This window comes from Chiloscyllium punctatum, chromosome 5, assembly GCF_047496795.1.
Source record: "Chiloscyllium punctatum isolate Juve2018m chromosome 5, sChiPun1.3, whole genome shotgun sequence".
Classification (NCBI taxonomy): Eukaryota; Metazoa; Chordata; class Chondrichthyes; order Orectolobiformes; family Hemiscylliidae; genus Chiloscyllium; species Chiloscyllium punctatum.
This window is the reverse complement of record NC_092743.1, coordinates 94,457,750-94,478,249: the sequence shown is the minus strand read 5'-3', so window position 1 is coordinate 94,478,249 and position 20,500 is coordinate 94,457,750. Positions and strand designations below refer to the sequence as shown.

At 39.6% G+C, this 20,500-nt stretch overlaps 1 protein-coding gene across 1 annotated transcript in view; it reads right to left on the bottom strand.

Annotated features, from left to right (window-relative positions):
* The window catches only part of LOC140477238 (transient receptor potential cation channel subfamily V member 6-like), a 110,390-nt gene that overhangs the window by 41,843 nt on the left and 48,047 nt on the right, over nucleotides 1-20,500 (bottom strand). The window contains exons 8-13 of the mRNA XM_072570785.1: nucleotides 19,440-19,530; nucleotides 17,337-17,365; nucleotides 6,414-6,505; nucleotides 5,463-5,577; nucleotides 1,264-1,434; nucleotides 619-689 (exon numbers count right to left, since the gene is read on the bottom strand). Coding sequence (XP_072426886.1) covers nucleotides 619-689; nucleotides 1,264-1,434; nucleotides 5,463-5,577; nucleotides 6,414-6,505; nucleotides 17,337-17,365; nucleotides 19,440-19,530 — 569 coding nt within the window. The remainder of the gene's footprint in view (nucleotides 1-618; nucleotides 690-1,263; nucleotides 1,435-5,462; nucleotides 5,578-6,413; nucleotides 6,506-17,336; nucleotides 17,366-19,439; nucleotides 19,531-20,500) is intronic.

Below are 20,500 nucleotides of genomic sequence, written 5' to 3'. Positions count from 1 at the left end.
ACATCAATACTTGTGACTATGCTGTGAAATTCTTCAGCTTAAATAACCTGAAAGCACAAATTATTAATGTATCTGTGTCAGAAGAAAGCGTGTCTACATATCTGGGGTCATTTTAACCTGACATACTTAGCGAAAAATGGGTGGGAAGGCTGTTAAACACATACAGGTTATAGCCCTGCTCAGTGTTTGGCCATTTCCAATGACAACCAACAAGGACCTGCAAATTGATGAGGTGCCAGCCTAAAGATGATGGAATCTTCATAAATTTCCATGAAATTAGAGTGCTACTTCAGAGTGTTTGTAGTACAAATTGCAATCATTTGCCCCTCAGAATTGAAATCAAGGACTGACGTACTTCAAATCACATGGCTTCCCATTTGAAATGAGCTTATGTTTCGACCACTTAACTCAGGACACCGCTCAAAATGATGACAGCTTCAGCACAAATATAAATAGGGTAGTATGTCACCCTTTGCTATTTTCAGCTGCTGCTGTCCCATTTACACCTGGGCCCTATTATCATTCAAATAATCTGGAATTGACTGGGAATTGGGAATCGCATTAATAACCAACACATGCGTATTGTGAAATTCACAAAGTTTTAACCAACGGCATTACCAAAAATCTCTAAAATAGTGGGGACGCAATTCTTCCAGTCCAGCCAGCTGTTTCTTTAGATATGACTCCTCCTATCAGCCAAGAAAAAAAATTGTACAGGATAATAAGTATTAGTAAACTGATGCATTTAGTTCATTCAGAAAGAATGGAATTGTTAATGAATGATATTTCAATTATGAATTAAGTTTGGAGTAGCAAAACAATATACCCATGAAAACAAAGGCAAAAGAAAATATGTATTGATATGCTAGGCATCATGATTCTACTAAAAAAAGTGATTTTCAATAAGTTTACTTAACCCGTTGTACATTGATAACTTTTTCTAATCTTTTGGCACTGGTCTAATGTAGACAGCAGCACCATTCAACTGCTTTGCTGTGGAATAAATGTTTTAAACCTAATCAAGACACCACAAGTTAAGATTTATATTATCAGATGTCAAGGTGAAGGGATTGCTACCTTTGGAACTTAGTAAAGTACTTCATTGTATAAAACTTGCCAATGTTCTTGCAAGTGTTAAATAAAATACTTAACAATAACTGAAATTTTCCCATTGCAAAAAAAATTGAGAGAAAATTACAATTTATATTTTACTGTTCAAGATGCTGTTTCTCCATAAAAAACTTATGCAGTCATTTTATCTACCTCTGGCCATCTTGGGTGACACAGGTTGAGGTCCTTCATTATTTCCTTGCTTTTCCAATCCTTCCAGAAACTAAACTTCACGTTTGAAGAATGGATTTCGATAAATTCTTCTACAAGCTGATAGCCAGTAAGTCCAATTGCTATGACAGCAAGAAGAATTTTCCACCAATCCTGTATTTATATAACGTAAGAGAAAGAAGATAACTTCAAAAGGAACAAGAGACTAAGAATTTAGCATTTCATATTCTTCAGCTAGGACTTTCTACCCCATATTTTTATGATTTCTGAATCCACATGTCAAGTGCGATGTTGGTATTGTTCTATATCATGAACACTCTAAGAGATTTTATTTTAATTCAAGCTGTTCAGATAGACGTCTGGAGATAGTATGACTTAAACCCAGGCTTCTTAGCCCAGAAGTAGGGACACTACTACGGTGCCCCGAGAGCCCTCACATTCTTACATGGTGTGATTAAGTACGTGCACTCCAACAAAGTCTATTTCTCGATGATAAATTTTCATATCCACCATTCTCCATCTTATGTCTTAGATAATCTTCATTGGTGTTCTTTAATGTCCATTGATCCAGCTAATCTTCTTTGTGAGCAAATTCTTGAATGGTTGTAGAATAACGGAGTCTGACCATTTGGAGGGGCTGAATTGACATACACTTTTGAAATGACATTTTCAGCACGGGCAGTTCCACTATTTGGCTCAATAATTCTCCCAGCCAATTCCTCCCAATTAACACTGAGGTTAAAAGTAATATTTCAAAATTAAATGAGAATGGGTTGTAGGTAGAAAAGGAATGTCAATCAGAATTTAATATCTATGCCTGATTTTAAAAAGTATTATTTAATACTTTAAATTTTAGACTTTTTGGGTGAACAATCACGGTCAAGAGACAAGATCCACAGGTCAGATCACAATGATAGGTTTGAAAAGCAAAACAAAAATGAAGTAAAGTGGACAGCCAAGAGTGATACCTCAGATTAAATGGGCCCTTGATCAAATGGGCCAATGGGCTGAGGAATGGCAGATGGAGTTTAATTTAGATAAATGTGAGATGCTGTATTTTGGAAAGGCAAATCAGGGCAGGATGTAAGGTCCTGGGGAGTGTTGCTGAGCAAGGAGATCTTGGAGTGTAGATTCATAGTGGAGTCACAGGTTAGTAAAGAAAGCATTTATTATGCTTTCCTATATTGGTCAATGCATTGAGTGTAGGAGTTGGGAGGTCGTGTTGCAATTGCACAGGACATTGATTTGGCCAATATTCGAATACTGTGTTTAGTTCTGGTGTCCTTGCTAAGGGAGGATGTTGTGAAACTTGAAAGGGTTCAGAGAATATTTATAAGGACATGCCAGGATTGGAATGTTTGAACTATAGGGAGAGGCTGAATAGGCTTTGACTATTTCCCCTGGAGTGTCAGGGGCTGAAGGATGACCTTAATAGGAAGGGTTTTGAGGGATAAGGGCCAAATTCTGGCAAATGGGATTAGATTAATTTAGGATATCTGGTTGGCATGGATGAATTGGACAAAAGGGTCTGTTTCCATGCTGTACAGGTCTATGAGTCTAAATGATAAAAAAAGAGACTTGAATCCATAAGAATCTGGTAATTTATAGCCTGCATGAGACAAAATTGTGAAAACTACCAGTTATTTCCTTAAAGCTCAACTGGTTCATGAATGTTCTTCAGAGAAAGGAATCTGTCAGTTCTACTTCGCTCGAGGTGCATGGAAAATCACTTTCATCCTCGATGCATGACATTAAAGGTTTTGAAGATCTTCTGAAAGGTTTAGTAAGCCTCCCAGTTGAAAATATTCATGGCAAGTACCAGCAATACCACTTTATGGAAATTCAGAACTTGCAATAAATATAATCTTGCCAGTGTTATTCACTTGGCAAAGACAATTTTTTAAAAAACTGCTAGAATTAAAGTCTGATTCTTGTCAAAGAAACAAAAACTTGTGAAAGGTATGGACTTCATTTCCTAGATTTTACTTTCCCCTTCCAGCATATTTTAACGGTGTAGAATGTGGCCTATCCCCCCACCATCTTCCCACCCATGTCTAGCCTATCTCCCATTTGACAAAGTGGCAGTACACATCAGGTGTACCATTCACCTTTGGACATGTTTAGACTTTTTAGTGGCCAATGACAGGCCATCAAAATATCCTTATTTCCTCTCTGCCACTATTTTACCTGTGGTGCAGGAAGCCCCAGGACAAGGAGTGGCTTTGCAGCTGTGTACATAGACTACTGTCTGGAAAAAAGTAGAGGGGGAATCATTCCCTTTGGGGTCCCTTATAGCCAGTGGAGTAACAGTCCCCTCCACTCTCAAAGTTCTACCCTTACTTTCCAATCTCCCTCTGGCTTCTAAAACCTGGAGTCCTGACTTCCTTGTGCAGTATGGATCTGGAAGCATCTAATAGGATTAAGATCTCTAATAAGCACCATCCATTGTCAGGCAGATGTCTTGGAAGAGTAAAGTTGTGTCACCCATGGTTTGGTCCTCCCACCAATCTTTATCATAACATAAACCCAATATTTATAACTAGTTAATGGTTGTAGGGAAACAAACTATAACTTGTTCATTTTATAAGACTTCTTCACGAGACTAGAAGGTGACTACCCTCACAGAAACTAGATAATATAGGCCCCTAAAGAATCTACATATTTGGAAGGTACAGAAGGCATCATACACAGTGATTAGAATAGAATATGAAAATTTAATTGAGCAGCATCAGTCCCAATGAAGTGCAAAGCACATTGATTTAGTTAGAAAGAGAAACTTTCTCTTGCATTTTTCTTGCATTTTGTTCTGGTAAACAAAATGCATGTTTGTAGATCTAACCAGTTATGAGGCTAATAAGTCTCCAAAAGGCATGTTTTGTTGTAAAGAGCAAAACTATTCTGTTTCAGTATAAGTGGAAATGCTAAAGTTCTATTTGTAATTAGAGAATTTGATGAAGTACAGAATACCAGTGAGAAAGATGACGAAAGTGTGGGACTATGAAAGACATGACGGTTGTTGGGCGGACTTGTAAGAGGTAAAAGAATTGCCTCTTTGTAGAATAGAAAAAAAACAGGGTTTCCATTGTTTTTAAAGGACATAACTGATTGAAGTAGTGATTCAACTAGTGCACTACAAGAAGAATGAAAATTGTGTACACTGATCACATATACTCCGCAAAATGTTAGTGATTGTGCAGTGAATTATTTAGCAAATAAGCGAACAGGGTAAGATAATGAGTGGAGAATCCTATACCTTTGGACAGGAAATAGACTGGGGTAGAGAATAGAACCCTGATAACAATTTTTTTAACAAAGTGAAGAAAAGGACTTTGATATTTCCTATTGCAGCTGGTCAGAGATGCTATTACACGTATGGAGCTGGTGAGACCTAAATTCAGGACTCCTGTTTCAGAGGTAGGGTCATTACAACTGTATCACAACAACTGATGAGAAATATACTGTTAAGATTCAAACACAGGATCTTCTGTTTACAAGGCAGATGTTTTAATCTACTAATCCATGGTGTCGCCCAAGAAAAAGACTTAATGATTTTAACTCCTCCTTCCTGATAGAATGGAATGGTAGGGCAGCAACATTTGAACTAAAGTTAAAGCCACACTCAACACCTATTTATGCCATCAATATTTGAGTGAGGGTTCTCACATCAGGGTCCTAAATGCAACTTTGAAGAATTATTAGGTGGGCATGAACTGCACAAGGGCCTCTTCTGGTATTAGGCTTTGAATGGCCTAACCAATTGCCCTCAAAAGGCCACTGAAATTAATCTGATAGATTTTTGTGCAATGTGAAGTATATGAATGCTTTCACTAGCCTCCTAAACATTATGTAGGGTAGCCTCTGACCCTCCACATTCATCTGCACTGCCCCATCATTGGGATTACATTGCTCTCTCCTCCAAGAATAACATTTCCACATTGATGGGCCCACTACCTCCCAATTGGCAAGTTACCTTGAGTTTCAGAACAGTATTTGCAGCTTACCAGCAATATTGAAATTAAGCTACACCTTCAAAATGGCACGAGGTAAGAACTTTAGGCAGTATAGTCCAGTGCTCCAGGCACTACCCACCTAAAACTAAATTAACTCTAATTTTGTTTCACGGTTAAAAATTTGATTCTGAATTGATACCTTCTAATTTCAAGTAGAGACATTGTACTTACACGAGGTAGAACATACTTCAATTTTTCAGCATATGACAGAGAGGAAGTAAGTCCAAGAATAGTCCAAGACAAAATGAAGAGGATATTTAGCCCCAACATGATTGTGACTCCTCTCCTAGAAAGCCAAACAAATTGTGAGCTTACTGCTATATCCAGGAATGAGAGGTTTAATCATAGAGTGAAGCCAACAAAAGTATTCTCAGCAACAATTTGCATTCAAAATCCGCTATCAACTGTTAAAAATCACTTTCCATGAGATGAGTCAGACACAAACTGACATCAGTACAATAATGGCATCAGCTAGAACAGTCTTAAAGGAAGAGGGGGAGGAGAAGTTTAAGGAATGAGCGCCAATGCTTATGGCCCATAGTTAAATGTATGAAGTATAAGACCTTCATTGGGTAAAGGAAGCAGTATTAGAAAAGAGACCAGAATGGGAGAAAAACAGATATCTTGGAGGTATTTTTATGGTTGAAGAAGGTTAAAGACAGAGAATGGGGTTGACACAATGGAAAGGCTTCAAAATATGGGTGAGAATTCAAAACATTTGGGGATCAGTAGTCAATGTAAGTCATAGAGCACAGAGCTGAAAGACAAATGGAATGTGGTATTCGTTAAATGGTAAACAGAAGAGCTTTTGAAAGAATGAAATATGGAGAACTATCCGGGAGAGTATTGGAATGGTTGAGTCTAGAGGTAACAAAAATGTTGATGGGAATTTCAGCAACAGATGGATTAAGATAAGGGCAGAATGGTATAATGGTGGACATGAGATAATGGATGATATGTGGTTAGAGTCTTAGCTCAGGGTCAAGTAAAGTTGTCAAACTGATAGTCTGAGACAAAGATCATAGAAGGGGTTGGAATCAGTTGCAAGGCATTGGATTTTGTGGTGAAGCCTGAAGGCAACTGCTTCAATCGTCATATTTATTTGGAGGAAATTAACCTTACCTCCCAAAGCGTTTCCATTTAATTTGAATTAATTTCTGCACAACAGGATGCATGATGAGGTCCAGCTGTCGATATTCAGCAATCACTTCAAGCTGAATCATGTTTGCAGGCAAACAGAGAGAAGTAGTTCAGTGATCAAAGAAAGCCATAATTTCAGACTTAATTTCTCATTGCTGACTGGAAACAATACTTTCAGAGATTTCAATTGTTAGTAGAAGTATTCACAACATATTTTTATGGCAATTTATATTTCAAGTCACTTAGTTCAACTTCTGATATACAAACACAAGAAAGAAAATGGTCTGAATTTTGCTAAAAATCAAAAGTGTCAATTTCGAGGGCTCTCTCTATGAGCTCTAGTGAGTTTTCTCACACAATTTTATGCTGCTCACCTCATTATGACTATTTCATGCCTCAATGACACCCCTTTCTTCAAGCTAGTGCCAGAAGAAGTCACCACCGCCAGGATCTTGTGGGATTTCTGCTGTTGGTACCAGATTTATACCTCAACTGTGCATGAGCTTAATTGCTAAAAGCCATGAACTTCCCTTCACATTTGCAGTGTGGAAAAAATTGGCCTAGAGATGGCCAATAGGCATATGCCCGAAACATCGACTCTCCTGCTTCTCAGATGCTGCTTGACCTGCTGTGCTTTTCCAGTGCCAGTGCCACACTTTTTGACTCTGATCTTCAGCATTTGCCGTCCTCACTTTCTCCATGCCTGAGAAATTGACTTGCAGGTTGGAGAGGTCCACCAACAACATCTGCACCTTACTGCCTGCTGCATGTGAGCTTCTGGCTTCTCTATGGATGGGTTGGCAGCTGCCATGCAGAAGATCCAAGTTCAGCACACTCCTTGTCTGCAGGATATGCACTCCATCGCCTCCAGCCATTGATGATCAGCATCAACAGCAAGGAGCTCACTTTAGGTGCCCTTTCTAACAAGGAGACAGAGTGGTGTCAGGAAGCACCCAGCTGAGGAAGGACCACTAAAAGACCCTCTGAGTTTCCTCAGATTTCTCCTCTCAGAACCTTCCAGTGGTGGCCAGGCCTTCTACCTTAACATTTCCTATAATTCTTAGTCCTGTGGAAGTTGAAATTGAGATGGGGGTACCTGTATCTAGGTAGTATCTAGAGGCATATCTGGGCCCTCTAGCCACAATGATGCCTGAGGTCACCCAAACAAAGCTCCAAGGCCAACAGGCTGCACTATGGGGGAAGGCTCACTTCACCCCAACTGCACCTAAACACTGGGTTACAGTCCAACAGGTTTATTCAGAAGCATTAGCTTTCAGTGCGCTGCTCCTTCATCAGGTGAAGGAGCAATGCTCCAAAACTCTAATGCTTCCAAATAAACCTGTTGGACTATAACCTGGTGTTGTGTGATTTTTAACTTTGTCCATCCCAGTCCAACACTGGCATGTCCATACCTAAACACAGTGAAACAGAAAGCTAAAAGAAAATCCTCTAAGGGCACACAGTTGGCTCAGGTAAATATATCACATTTTTCAATGTACATTTGTTTTTTATTATAAACTATGTGAATGAATATCATTTTAGCTGCAGCTACAAGAATGAATATAGAGATGGATTCCAGACCAAAACCACTCGTTGTGTGAACACACTTTTCTCATTCTTTATTTGCCACGTTTGCAATCAATTCAAATTCTGCATCCTCCTGTTTGTTCTTGTTTTATGAGCATGATGTTGCTCCCTCATTACTCGGTCCAGCCCCTCATAAGTTTGAAAATGTCTATCTTATGTCCTGTTAGCCTTCTTCTCTCCAAGGAGAACAGTCCCAATCCTTTCAAACTATTTCCATAACTGAAGTTTCTCATACCTGGAACTATTCTTCTACAGTTCCTCTGTACTCTCTCCAATGCATTCACATCCTTCCTATAATCTGACACCCAGAACAGAAAATAATACTCTAGCTGAAGGCTAAGTATCTTGCACAGGTTCAGCAGCACTTCCTTGCTCTTGTATCCTATACTTTGGTTCATGAAGCCCATGGTTCATTAATGGTTCTCTCCTCCTCTCCTGCCAGATTCCCTGATCTGTGCCCATATACTGTGCACCCACCTCTGCTCCTGCAGCCCTTTATAATTGTACCCCTGAAGTTGTATTGTCTGTCTATTTCCTTTCTCCAAAATGCCTCACATCACACTTTTCTGCATTGAACATCATCTGCCACCTATCCTCCTATTCCATTACTTGTCAATGTTTTATGAGGTTCTACATTGTCCTCCTCACAGTTTATAATGTTTCAAAGTTTTGAATCAACCAGAAGAGACTCTACAAATATTCCCATCCAGAATGATGAGGAAGCTATCTGTGCAAAAGACAAGTGTGAAGGATTTACATATATCTTTAGCTAGGAATGCAGAATGGATTATGCATCTCCAAATCCTTTGAGGTCCCCAGTGCCAGTCTTCAGACAATTCGATTGCTGAAGGCACTGAGTACAGCAAAGGTCAGAAGTTCTGACAACATCTCAGCAATAATACTGCAAACCTCTGCTTCAGAACTAGCAGTGCCTCCTAGTCAACTTTAGGATTCAAAGCAATCTGAAAGGACAGATCTGCCTTGTAGAGCTGAAAGTTGGATTTGACAGTGGGGGTTATTTCTGATAGCAGACAGAAGGAAGATTCGGGTCAAGCGTAATCAGAAGTATCACCACCTCAATCTCCATTGCTTCTGGTAGGATTCTGCAAATACTTCACAAGCCTGATCAGTTGATTGTGTACTGATATAAGGTCTAAGCAAACTTTTAAAGGTGGCCTTTTGGTTGAACCAAGTTCAGTGCTATTGCTGCGTAGGCTGCTGGTACGTGCTGGTATGTGTGACATTGATGTAGCGCAACATGTTCAGCAACATGATGAGCTGCTGAGTAATCACAAGCTGTCTGAATGTATATGGGCACTGAAACACAAAGCAAGCCAAAAGTATTGAAAGGCTTTAAGCTTTGCAGAAATGGCAAATGGAAAAAGACAAGGCAAGGCATAGCTGAGATGCTGTGAGCATATCAGTAGGTATATCTCAAGTGAGCACTAGGAGACCGAGCGTGAAGCTCTGAGGTGCACACTGCTCCAATCCATGAGATGGATGCTTTTTCCTGTGGAAAAAGTGGCATATCAGCAGCATTATATTATCAGTGCACTCCAAAGCGCAATATCAAAGTGGCATTCTAAGTTAGTCAGAAATGCCACGATGATGTGGTGAAGCTGGTACATTTTAATGCCAAACTCTGCGGGCAAAGAGTACAGGCAGTCATGGGTGGAGCAAAACCTGAGATGTTGGTGAATGCCGACCAAGATGAAGGCTCAAAGGGGCATGCTTGATCTGCAGTCACTAGGTAACTGCTCAGAAGTTCACATGAGGAATTGTTGTCATCATCTGGAGAATAGCATACTGCAGATAAATGAGATGAATTTAGGTGTTAACAAGATGTAAATTTGTGCAAATAAACGTCTTGTTGCTCACTAGCAAGATTCTCATCTTGCTGTTCATACCTTGGGTGGAAAACCAGATTTTTTTCTGTACATCGCATATCTTATTTTTCTGATCTTGCTGTATTTTTCCAACTGACAGTCCATTGCCCACAGTGTTCAGGTGTTGGGAGAGTTCTGCCCAAAGACCTGGAATTACCTTGCTACAAAGAGCCACTACATCATGGTGAAGTCAACAGAAATCCCCAAAAACCTAAATCCTGTCCCCAAATGGATCATTTATGATCATCAAGGAGGCAAATTGGGCAAAAGGCATTCATACATCAGTGGTTGATGGACATGGGCTGGTCATTTACATAGTCAGCTTAAATTCCATGCGAGCATCCCCACAGTCTAGAACCCAGAATGGTGCAGTGGAGACTAGAACAGAGCAGGTCTGTTTCAATTAATTCATTTCAGAGAGTCCGGTATCCAGAATACTGTATGCAGTTCTCATTGTCTCTTTATTAAAAAAAAGTAAGAGGCACAAGGAGAAATTCCTGAGACTGCTCCTCACCTGAGAGGACTGGAACTGCTCCTAGGAACATGTTGATACTTCTGTCCTGCAAACCAAATACGTCTCATTTCACTCCACTGCAAACCTTGCTTGACCCCCCTGTCAGTGTCATTCATTGCATTCCACTTCTGACCATTGGCCATCTCTCCCTTGTATCTTGCAGGTACCATTGGGATGTCCACAGCCCCTGTGAAGAAATGGGCTGCTCTGCCAGAAGGGTTATGATTAGGGTTAGTACCTCCAACTTAGAGTCATAGAGATGTACAACCCTTTGGTCCAACTTGTCCATGCTGATCAGATATCCCAACCCAATCTAGTCCCACCTGCCAGCACCCGGCCCATATCTCTCCAAACCCTTCCTATTCATATACCCATCCAGATGCATTTTAAATGTTGCAATTGTACTAACCTCCACCACTTCCTCTGGCAGCTCATTCCATACATGTACCACCCTCTGCATGGAAAAGTTGCTCCTTAGATCTCTTTTATATCTTTTCCCTCTCACCCTAAAGCTATGCCCTCTAGTTCTGCACTCCCCTATTCCAGGGAAGAGACTTTGTCTATTTATCCTATCCATGCCCCTCATGATTTTATAAACCTCTCTACGGTCACCCCTCAACCTCCAATGCTCCAGAGAAAACAGCCCCAGCCTATTCAGCCTCTCCCTATAGCTCAAATCCTCCAACCCTGGCAACATCATTGAAAATCTTTTCTGGACCCTTTCAAGTTTCACAATATCTTTCTGATAGGAAGGAGACCAGAATTGCATGCAATATTCCAACAGTGGCCTCACCAATGTCCTGTACAGCCGCAACGTGACCTCCCAACTCCTGTACTCAATACTCTGACCAATAAAGGAAAGCATACCAAATATCGCCTTCACTATCCTATCTACTTGTGACTCCACTTTCAAGGAGCTATGAACCTGCAAGGTCTCTTTGTTCAGCAACACTCCCTAGGACCTTACCATTAAGTGTATAAGTCCTGCTAAGATTTGCTTTCCCAAAATGCAACACCTCGCACTTATCTAAATTAAACTCCATCTGCCATTTCTCAGTCCATTGGCCCATCTAATCAAGATCATGTTGTAATCTGAGGTAACCTTCACTGTCCATTACACCTCCAATTTTGGTGTCATCTGCAAACTTACTAACTATACCTCTTATGCTCGCATCCAAATCATTTATATAAATGATGAAAAGTAGTGGACTCAGCACCGATCCTTGTGGCACTCCACTGGTCACAGGCCTCCAGTCTGAAAACCACCTCCACCACCACCCTCTGTCTTCTACCTTTGAGCCAATTCGGTATCCAAATGGCGAGTTCTCTCTGTATTCCACGAGATCTAACCTTGCTCAGTCGTCTCCCATGGGGAACCTTGTCGGACGCCTTACTGAAGTCCATATAGATCACGTCCACCGTTCTGCCGTCATCATGACTTCTGAGGAAGACAGTTCAGTGTCCTCAAAGGAAACATTGCCAAGGCTGTCTCCTTACGCTTGCCAGACCAGATGAGAATATCTTGCAGGAATATCACATTTACAGAGTTTGGGAGCTCAAGCTGATGAGCTCCTCACTGCGGCAATGCTGCAGCTGGTCAAAAAAGGAAATACCCAGACCATTGAAGGGCTGATGGAGTCCAAGTTCCTGCTCAGCCCCAACACCCCTGTGGTGTTGGCAATCAGGGATTTTGTCCACATAGAATCATAGAGTCATACAGCATGCAAACAGATCCTTTGGTTAAACTAGTCCATGCTAACTACGTTCCCAAACCAAACTAGACCTACTTGCCTGTATTCGGCCCATGACTCTCCAAATCTTTCCTATTTATGTCCTGATCCAAATGTCTTTTAAACATTGTTACTGTACCACATCCATCACTTCCTCTGGCAGTTCATTCCATACATGAATCTCTGTCAAAAAGTTTCCCCTCATGTCCTTTTTTACAACTTCCTCCTGTCACCTTAAAAATGTCACCATCTGCTATTAAGGCATTTAAACACATGAGCTTGAAGTTCTGGATTACTAGTGAGCATGGCACCGCTGCTTTTAAAAATATGTGAGAATGGTATTACTTTTTTACAATAAAGAAATATCCAAAGAGAAATGTATTACCTGAAAGCTGGAACATGAAAAGTGTAAAGTCTTAATTCAATGCAGAACTATGTCTATGTTTGAACACGAACAATGTACAGAGAGAAATAAACATTTTACCAACATTTATAAAAACCCCACATGGTTGTGACTACACTTCTCAGCATGGGGGAAGTAATCATACAACAACATGACCATCTGAAAGATAACATCTCAGCTTCCTTCACTTGGTTTCTAAAACATCTGTTTCATAATCCACTTGAAGCATAGAGTTCCTATTCAGAAAATGATTATGGAACATATCAATTAAAAAAAGTGTTCAGCTAATAAACATCTAGCACATGCATAATGAGAAACAAAAGTGACAGACAGTTATCTAGGAGGCAATGGATCATTGCCTTGAGGCACAGGAATGCAGCTACACTTTGGGGTCTCAATCATATGGCTGTCTGGCTCCCTCCATTGACAAATTGGCAGAGGCAGCACAGTGGCTCAGTGGTTAGCACTACTGCCTCACAGCGCCAGGGACTCAGGTTCAATTCCCACCTTAGGCAACTGTCTATGTGGAGTTTTCACGTTCTCGGGCAACTGTCTGTGTGGGTTTCCTCTGGGTGCTCTGGTTTCCTCCCACAATCCAAAGACGTGCAGTTTAGGTGAATTGGCCATGCTAAATTGCCCAGAGTGGTCAGGGATGTGTAGGTTAGGTGTATTAGTCATGATAAATATAGGGTAGGGGAATGGGTTTGGGTGGGTTACTGTTCAGAGGATCGGTGTGGACTGAAGGGCCTGTTTCCACACTGTTGGGAATTCAATGATTCCATGGACAGCCATGTCCAGCAAACTTGGTTCCTGATGGATACCTGCACTCCATCACCCCAGTTGTGATCGAAGGCATAACAACATGGAGAACCTGGCACTCACTCCAGTGCCCTTTCCTCTCAAAGAGATAGGCCGCTGCCAGGAAGCAATCAGCCGGAGGTGGAAGCACACACACAGACCCCTCAGACATATCCTAACAGGACACTCCAGAGGTGTCGAGGCCCTCCACCTCCACTGTGCCTGCTTCCTCAGAACTTGAAAGTTCAGGCTGAGGAATGTACACGTGTCTTTGGTATATCTGGGCCAACCACAAACAAGCATCCCTTGGGAGCACCCAACAGAATCTCCAATGCCGAACAGGACCCTCAGTCCTATCTGCAGAAAGTAGGACAACACAAAGATATAACAGCAATGATGGTGGGGGTGGGGGGAGTAATGTTAGAAAAAAAGTTTTGAGGACACTTTGGTGCCATGGGTGACAGCACACTGTATTGTAAAGGTTTGTAATAGTGATCTACCCCACCCCTCCAGAGTAAGTACTCAGACAAGTACTTTTCCTGGTGTATATTAATGTCCTAGAGCTTGGTGTACAGGGCACACAATTTCAAAACTTGTACATGATACAAAACTTGGAAGAGTTAAAATTGTGAGGAGGACAAGGTACAACTCCACAAGAACATCGACAAGTTAGTGGAGTGGGTGTATAAATGGCACATTAATTTCAATGCAGAGAAAGGTGAGGTGATGCGTTTTTGTTGGAAGGACGTTGAAATGTAATCTAAATAGCGGGTCTAATTTTAAGGGGGTTGCAGGAGCAAAGAAACCTGGCTGTATACATGCACAGATTATTGAAGGGAATTAAGTAAAATATACAGTACCCTTGGCTTTATTAACAGGGAGATAGAGTACAAGAGTAAGGAGGTGATATTGAACTTATATAAGACACATTTCAGATCTCAGCTGAAGTATTGTGTACATTTATCGGTGCCACATTATAGGAAAGATGTGAACTCATTGGAGAGAGTGCAAAAGAAATTTACAAGAATGATTCCAGGGAAGAGAAACTTCAGTTATGAGGATTGGTTGAAGAAGTTGTGACTGTTTTTGTTGGAGAGAAGAAGGCTTGGAGGAGTTCTGGCAGAGGTTTTCAAAATCATGAGTGGGCTGGATGTAGTAGTAGATAAGAAGAAACTGTTCCTATTTGAGAAGGGAACAGGAATGAGACAGCATAGGTTTAAAGTGATTTGCAAAAGTAAACAAATGATATGATAAAAACATTTTATCTCAGTTAGGATCTTGAATACTTGACCTGGAAGTGTGGTGGAGATATTCAAAAGGGCATTGGTTACTTAGATGTTTAAAAATATGTACAAGGGTATAAGGATAAAACAGGAAATTAGCACAAAGTATTGATGCTTATTTGAAGAGTTAGTGCAGGCATGAGTGGTCAAATGGCTTTCTTCTACACCATAAAACTTCTGTGACTCTGTGAAACTTGATAAAGGAGAGCCAACGTATGTAGTATACTTAAATTTTCAGAACATTTTTGATAAAGCCCCCACAGGAGGCTGGTTAGGAAAGTTAAAGCACATGGGATCAGAAATAACATATTGTCATGAATTAATGATTGGCTAACAAACAGAAAACAGCGAGTAGGAAAATATGGGCAATTCTTGAATTGGCAGGCTGTGACAAGTGGGGTACTATAAGGATCAGTACCTGAGCCCTGCTGTTCACAATACATATCAATGATTCAATGATTTGGAAGTGGGGACCAAATATATTATTTCCAAATTTGTGGATGATGCACAGTTAAACAGGAATATGTGTTGTGAGGAAAGTGCAAAGTGGTTTCAGGAGGATTTGGAGAGGCTTGTTGAATGAGCAAGAGGGTAGCAGATGGAATATGATGAGGAAGAGTGTAAGTTTACCCACTTTGTTTGGATAAACAGATGTGCAGGGTATTTCATAAATTGGAAGAGGTTGGAAGACTAAAATGCAGGTGCAGCAGGCTATTAGGAAGGCTAATGGAAAGTTAGCCTTTATTGCAAGAGTTGTGACATCTGGATTCAATTGTATAGGAACTTGGTTGTACCACACCTGGAGGACTGTGTGAAGCGTTAGTCTCCTTATCTCAGGAAATACATGATTGCCATTGAATGAGTGCAACGAAGACTTGTTCCTGGGTTGGCAGGAATGTTTCATGAGGAGAGATTGGGCAAATTGGGCCTGTATATGCTAAAGTGTTGAATAATGAGAAGTCATTTTATTAAAACTTAGAAAATATTTAAAGGGATATACAGGGTAAATGAAGGTAAGATGTTTCCCCTGACTGGACAGTTTAGAATTGGGGTCACTATTTTAAAATAATGGGATATCACATCGATCCAAGATGAGGAGAATTTATTTTAATTCAAAAGTTGGTGAACCTTTTGAATTCTTTACCACAGAGGACTGTGGAAGCTGAGTCGTTGAGTATGTTTAAGGTAGAGAGCAATAGATTTTTGATTACCTATGACATTCAGGATTATGGGTTGGTGTATAAGATGGTGCTTGATCAGAAATGATCAGACTGAATGGCAGGGCAGGCTCAATGGACTAAAGGGCCTACTTCTGTTCCAATGAAATGATACATTATGCCTGACATTGTGATAGCCTTCACCAGTATTATTCTGTCATATTTCTTGCCATAGCCCATGCTGTTCAGGACCTTACCTGATTCCACAGCAGTTTTCTTTTGAAATAATTTTGGCTACCTGCCTCAAAAACCTGTGTTAGTGAGTACCATAACACATTAACACATTTGAAAAGTCAGTTCCAATCTTGAATGCTGAAAGGGTATTTGTTGTAGCAGAAAATTATTTTTCAGACACAGGGAATGCTGGAGAAACTCAGCAGGTCTGGCAGTATCTGTGGAGAGAAAACCAGAATTAATGTTTTGAGTTCAGTATGCCTCTCCTTCAGAACTTATTTTGCGGAAAAGTCATACCAGACTTGAAATATTGGCTCTGTTTCTCTCTCCACAGATGCTGCCAGACCTGCTGAGTTTCTCCAGCATTTTCTGTGGGTTTTTTTTCAGATTTCCAGTATCCATGGTATTTTGCTTTCACAGGAAATTCCTTTTATTGCAGTTCCAAAAATTTCATTGAACAGTTTGTTTACACAAATTAGTTAATTGGTTGAGAAAACCCTCAATAATATTTTCTAACCATAACATGTCTCAAGTAGGATGGCCTAAAGGTAAGATGTCATCAGCTTGGTGTCATTGGTACTTCAAGAGTTTCTTAAGTCTCAAGAGTATCTTAAGAGATAACTTAAGATAATTAAGATAACTTAATTCCATTAGGTAATTAAATTATAAAATTGAAAATGAAGTCAGATCTTCGATAACGCAGTGGTTGCGTTCTTGTGCAACCCCACATTATAGAAAAATCGTGATTTAGAAACAGTGCTTAAAGTGTTCGCTCTGGAATCATGTTACAACCAACATACATTTTAAAAGTTCGCACATTAGAAATAATGTGCCTAATTGATCAACCGCGTTATAGCAAATTCACGTTAATGAAACATGTGTTATTGCAGAATGATCTGTAGTTAATATAGTAAAACTGAAATTTGATGGTTGCATTAATTCATAGCAGCATTATTGAGCACATTCTTCTGTTTACCATCCATTGGACCACTTTACGTTTTAACGATCCAGATTATACTTAACCTCTGAATCCTACTCAATAGAGACACTTCCATTTAAACATGGTGTTTGCCAATGATCCCAGCTCAAGGCCAATTAGGGTTGGGCAACTATTGTTGGATTTAAAAGAATGTAGGAATACATCCAGTTAAAATCCTGGCTATCTTTAGTTCCTGGTTACAACTGGTGATTATCACTGGACTTGAGAAGCCTCATGTAATAATTGATCTCTATTCAAATCATTTCAGTGAAACAGAGGCTTTTCCTGGAACCTTAACGAACATTCTATTTATCAAAACGGAAGTAGTACTTACCAATGACTTGGCACGGCTATTAGCTGTTTCTGTTTCAAAGCAGATTTTGGAAAAATCAGAGCTTTAATAAATATCAAATGTAATTTTCTTGATATGTACAAGTTACTGTAATGTAGGTCCATCATTCTTCATCTCTATTATATACAGCCTTGCTAAACAAGCATTTCAGGTAACTTAAAGCAAATGTGAATTCCAATATTGTCACTTTGTTATATTCCTCAACTCTGGTGTTTCCCTGCCAGGACATTGTAAATGACTTCAAAGATAATCCAGGCTCAACACTGCTATGTTTTAATTGATGGCAGACAGACAGGAGACTGGAAGAACACAGCAAGCCAGGCAGCATCAGGAGGTGGAGAAATCGATGTTTCAGATGTAACCCTTCTTCAGTCCTATGTTCTTTCAGCCTCCTGCCTGTCTACTTTGGATTCCAGCACTGGCAGTTTTTTTTTTAATTTCAAAGTTAGTTTAGCTGGACAGTGACATATTGAAATTCTAATAAGAATCTGCTGGAATAGTTGAATTTCAGAGCTAATATAATTTGTGTTGCTGATTCATATTAAGTTGTAATATAAACATTACCAACATCATATTCATTATGGCCACAGCCAATAACAAATGTCAGTTATGTTATCATTTATGTATCGCACATTTCTGTTTCCTGCTTGCTCGAATTATTTTTGCTACCAAAGCTCCAGAATCATTTCCAGTCTTGTAATGTGAAGTGAATTAGAAGTGACACAGAGGCATCTATTTTCTGAAGCATAAGAGAAGTTTGTATACCTCACCTCATAGACGAGGAATTGTGGGTAGGTGCACAGAAAGAAAGGGTAATGAACAGGTCCTTTTCAAATAAACCAATAGGACCATGAAATTGGAAAAGTTTTCACATAAATAAGTGCATAAAGCATCCCCTTTTAATTGGCAAGCCCAACAAAATTGATGATTTTCCACAAACAATACAGCTATTTTCACAAAAAGCCTCAAATAACTAAATTAAAAGATATGAAAACACCAATGCAAACATTGTGTTGGCTGATCACAGAAGGCAAACAATATTGCCTTAATTGGTAGCTGGGGTTCTGAAAAAGAGGGATCATTCTAGGATAGGCACAGTGGAACACAATCAAATGTATCACCCTACATATTGTGAGTTGGGTAGGCCCACAAATATTGATACTTAAATAAAAATGTGATAAAATAAATAAAAGCTTTAAGATCTGGTGAATTAAAATAAACATTCTATGCAAGACCCCCTAGCCTTGGAAGGGAACACAATTGAAAGCTCCCACTTTGAAGTAAGTTGGTCAAGTATAGAGTCAGACAAGCCTCATTTGACTAGGCTGCATTTACAGACCACTTATTAAAGCAGCAACACAACAATAATTTGTGCCGTATCCAAACTGATTTTGAAACAAATCAAACCATGAAACAATAAACCATGTCATCATTGGTGAAGAGGGTGTAGATCAAAAAGGAAATACACACATCACAAGTAGCAGCACAAAGTATCATTAGTAAAATTAGAGAGAAAATTAGACCAATTGAACGTTTCACTGGAAGTCACCTTGTTTGTAGCTCAAGCAAACATTGACTGTTTATCAATCACAGTTAGCACAAGTTTTTCAAAACTATACAATCTCTACTGAAGTCACTCTGCAGATTCAAGTGCAATATCATGTATATTTTCTTAGAAAAAGTTATTGATCCATTAATGAGGATTTAAAGGAAAGCAATAAAGATGCTTCTGAGCAGGAGAATAGGACATAGACTGTGCCATTCACTCTAGCAAATCATGAATGATCTGTTCCTTGTGTGTTTTAACTAAGTGGTTTAATCAGTCTACATTTGTATCACTCACTTCAAAAAGAATTTATGAGATAAGTACGCAGGTGGGGCATGGGTTCCATGTGACTAGAGCCATGTTATATCACTACGTTATTAATCTAAAATTGTTCAACAAATTGATATCCCCTGATAATTGTGTAAATCGTAGATCCAAAATAGTTGCACATGGGTCTTCTGTTTTCAGCTGAGACTCAGCCTGTTTATGTGAATCAAACTTTAGAATAACACATCCATTTAATTGGTGTGTCACCTTACCAGAAGGTTGGGGTATTAGAAGATTCAGCATGAAGTACTGTTTTCGGTTAGCTCTGTCCTTAAAGATGAATTGATCCAAAGCCGTATATGCCTATGGGGTACAGGCAAAGGAGATACTTTATTCATCATACATTCTGAGTTTATCTAAAAGTCTCTGACTATCGTTGACTCTGTTTCTCTGGTCACATATAATAACAGGTCATTTCTTGCAATTTCCATTTATATCTTAGGATACATGAGTTTGCATATTTTTCAGTAACTCATTTCAATTTATTTTTCTGAAATGCTGTTTCCATAAATAATTGTGTTATAATAAGTAGTCCACAGTGGTGATATTATCATTGTGTTAATATGAATAGACTACTAATTCAGAGGCCCAGGCTAATAGAGGGACATGGCTTTAAACCTCACTATTACTTTTTTCCTTTTCCTTTCCTTACAGGAGGGTAGTTGACACATTTGCAAGTAAAATTCCATGTGGCCAGCAATCCTTTGGTTATATTAACCAAAGTAATGTTCCTTCTCTGCACACAGATTGCTGCCTTTAATTGACAATTTCACTTGTATTGAGTCACTGGACAAGAAGAAGTGTCAACCTTGGCTGCCTTCCCCTTTCTCTACCTTGGTTAAACTGACGTGCTTCACGTACTCCCCAAACTCAACTCAGGACCAATCCTGCTGCCTGCTTAACTCAGTGCCACATCAAAAAGTGGAATCATGCTTAACAGCAACTTCCATTAATTTAATACTCCTCATGTAATTGAAAGGAATGATGGCAATTGTGAAAGAGGCAGTGGGTAATTTAATGGAGGAGTATAAAGTGCACCCCAAGTGAAGGAATTTTAGGAGATATTTGAAGAAAAGCAGGCAATAATAGAATAAATATTTTGTGAGAGAATTCTACCAAAGAATGGTATGGATTTTTTAAGAACCACATAAGGTAGTGGTGTGAAAGGAATAGAATTAACAGACAGCTGAGTTCACTGTGAAAGGTGCATGGCAGACATGCAGTTGGAGAAGATTGTTCAGCTGGATTAGACCAGAGCCTTACGTTTTGATAT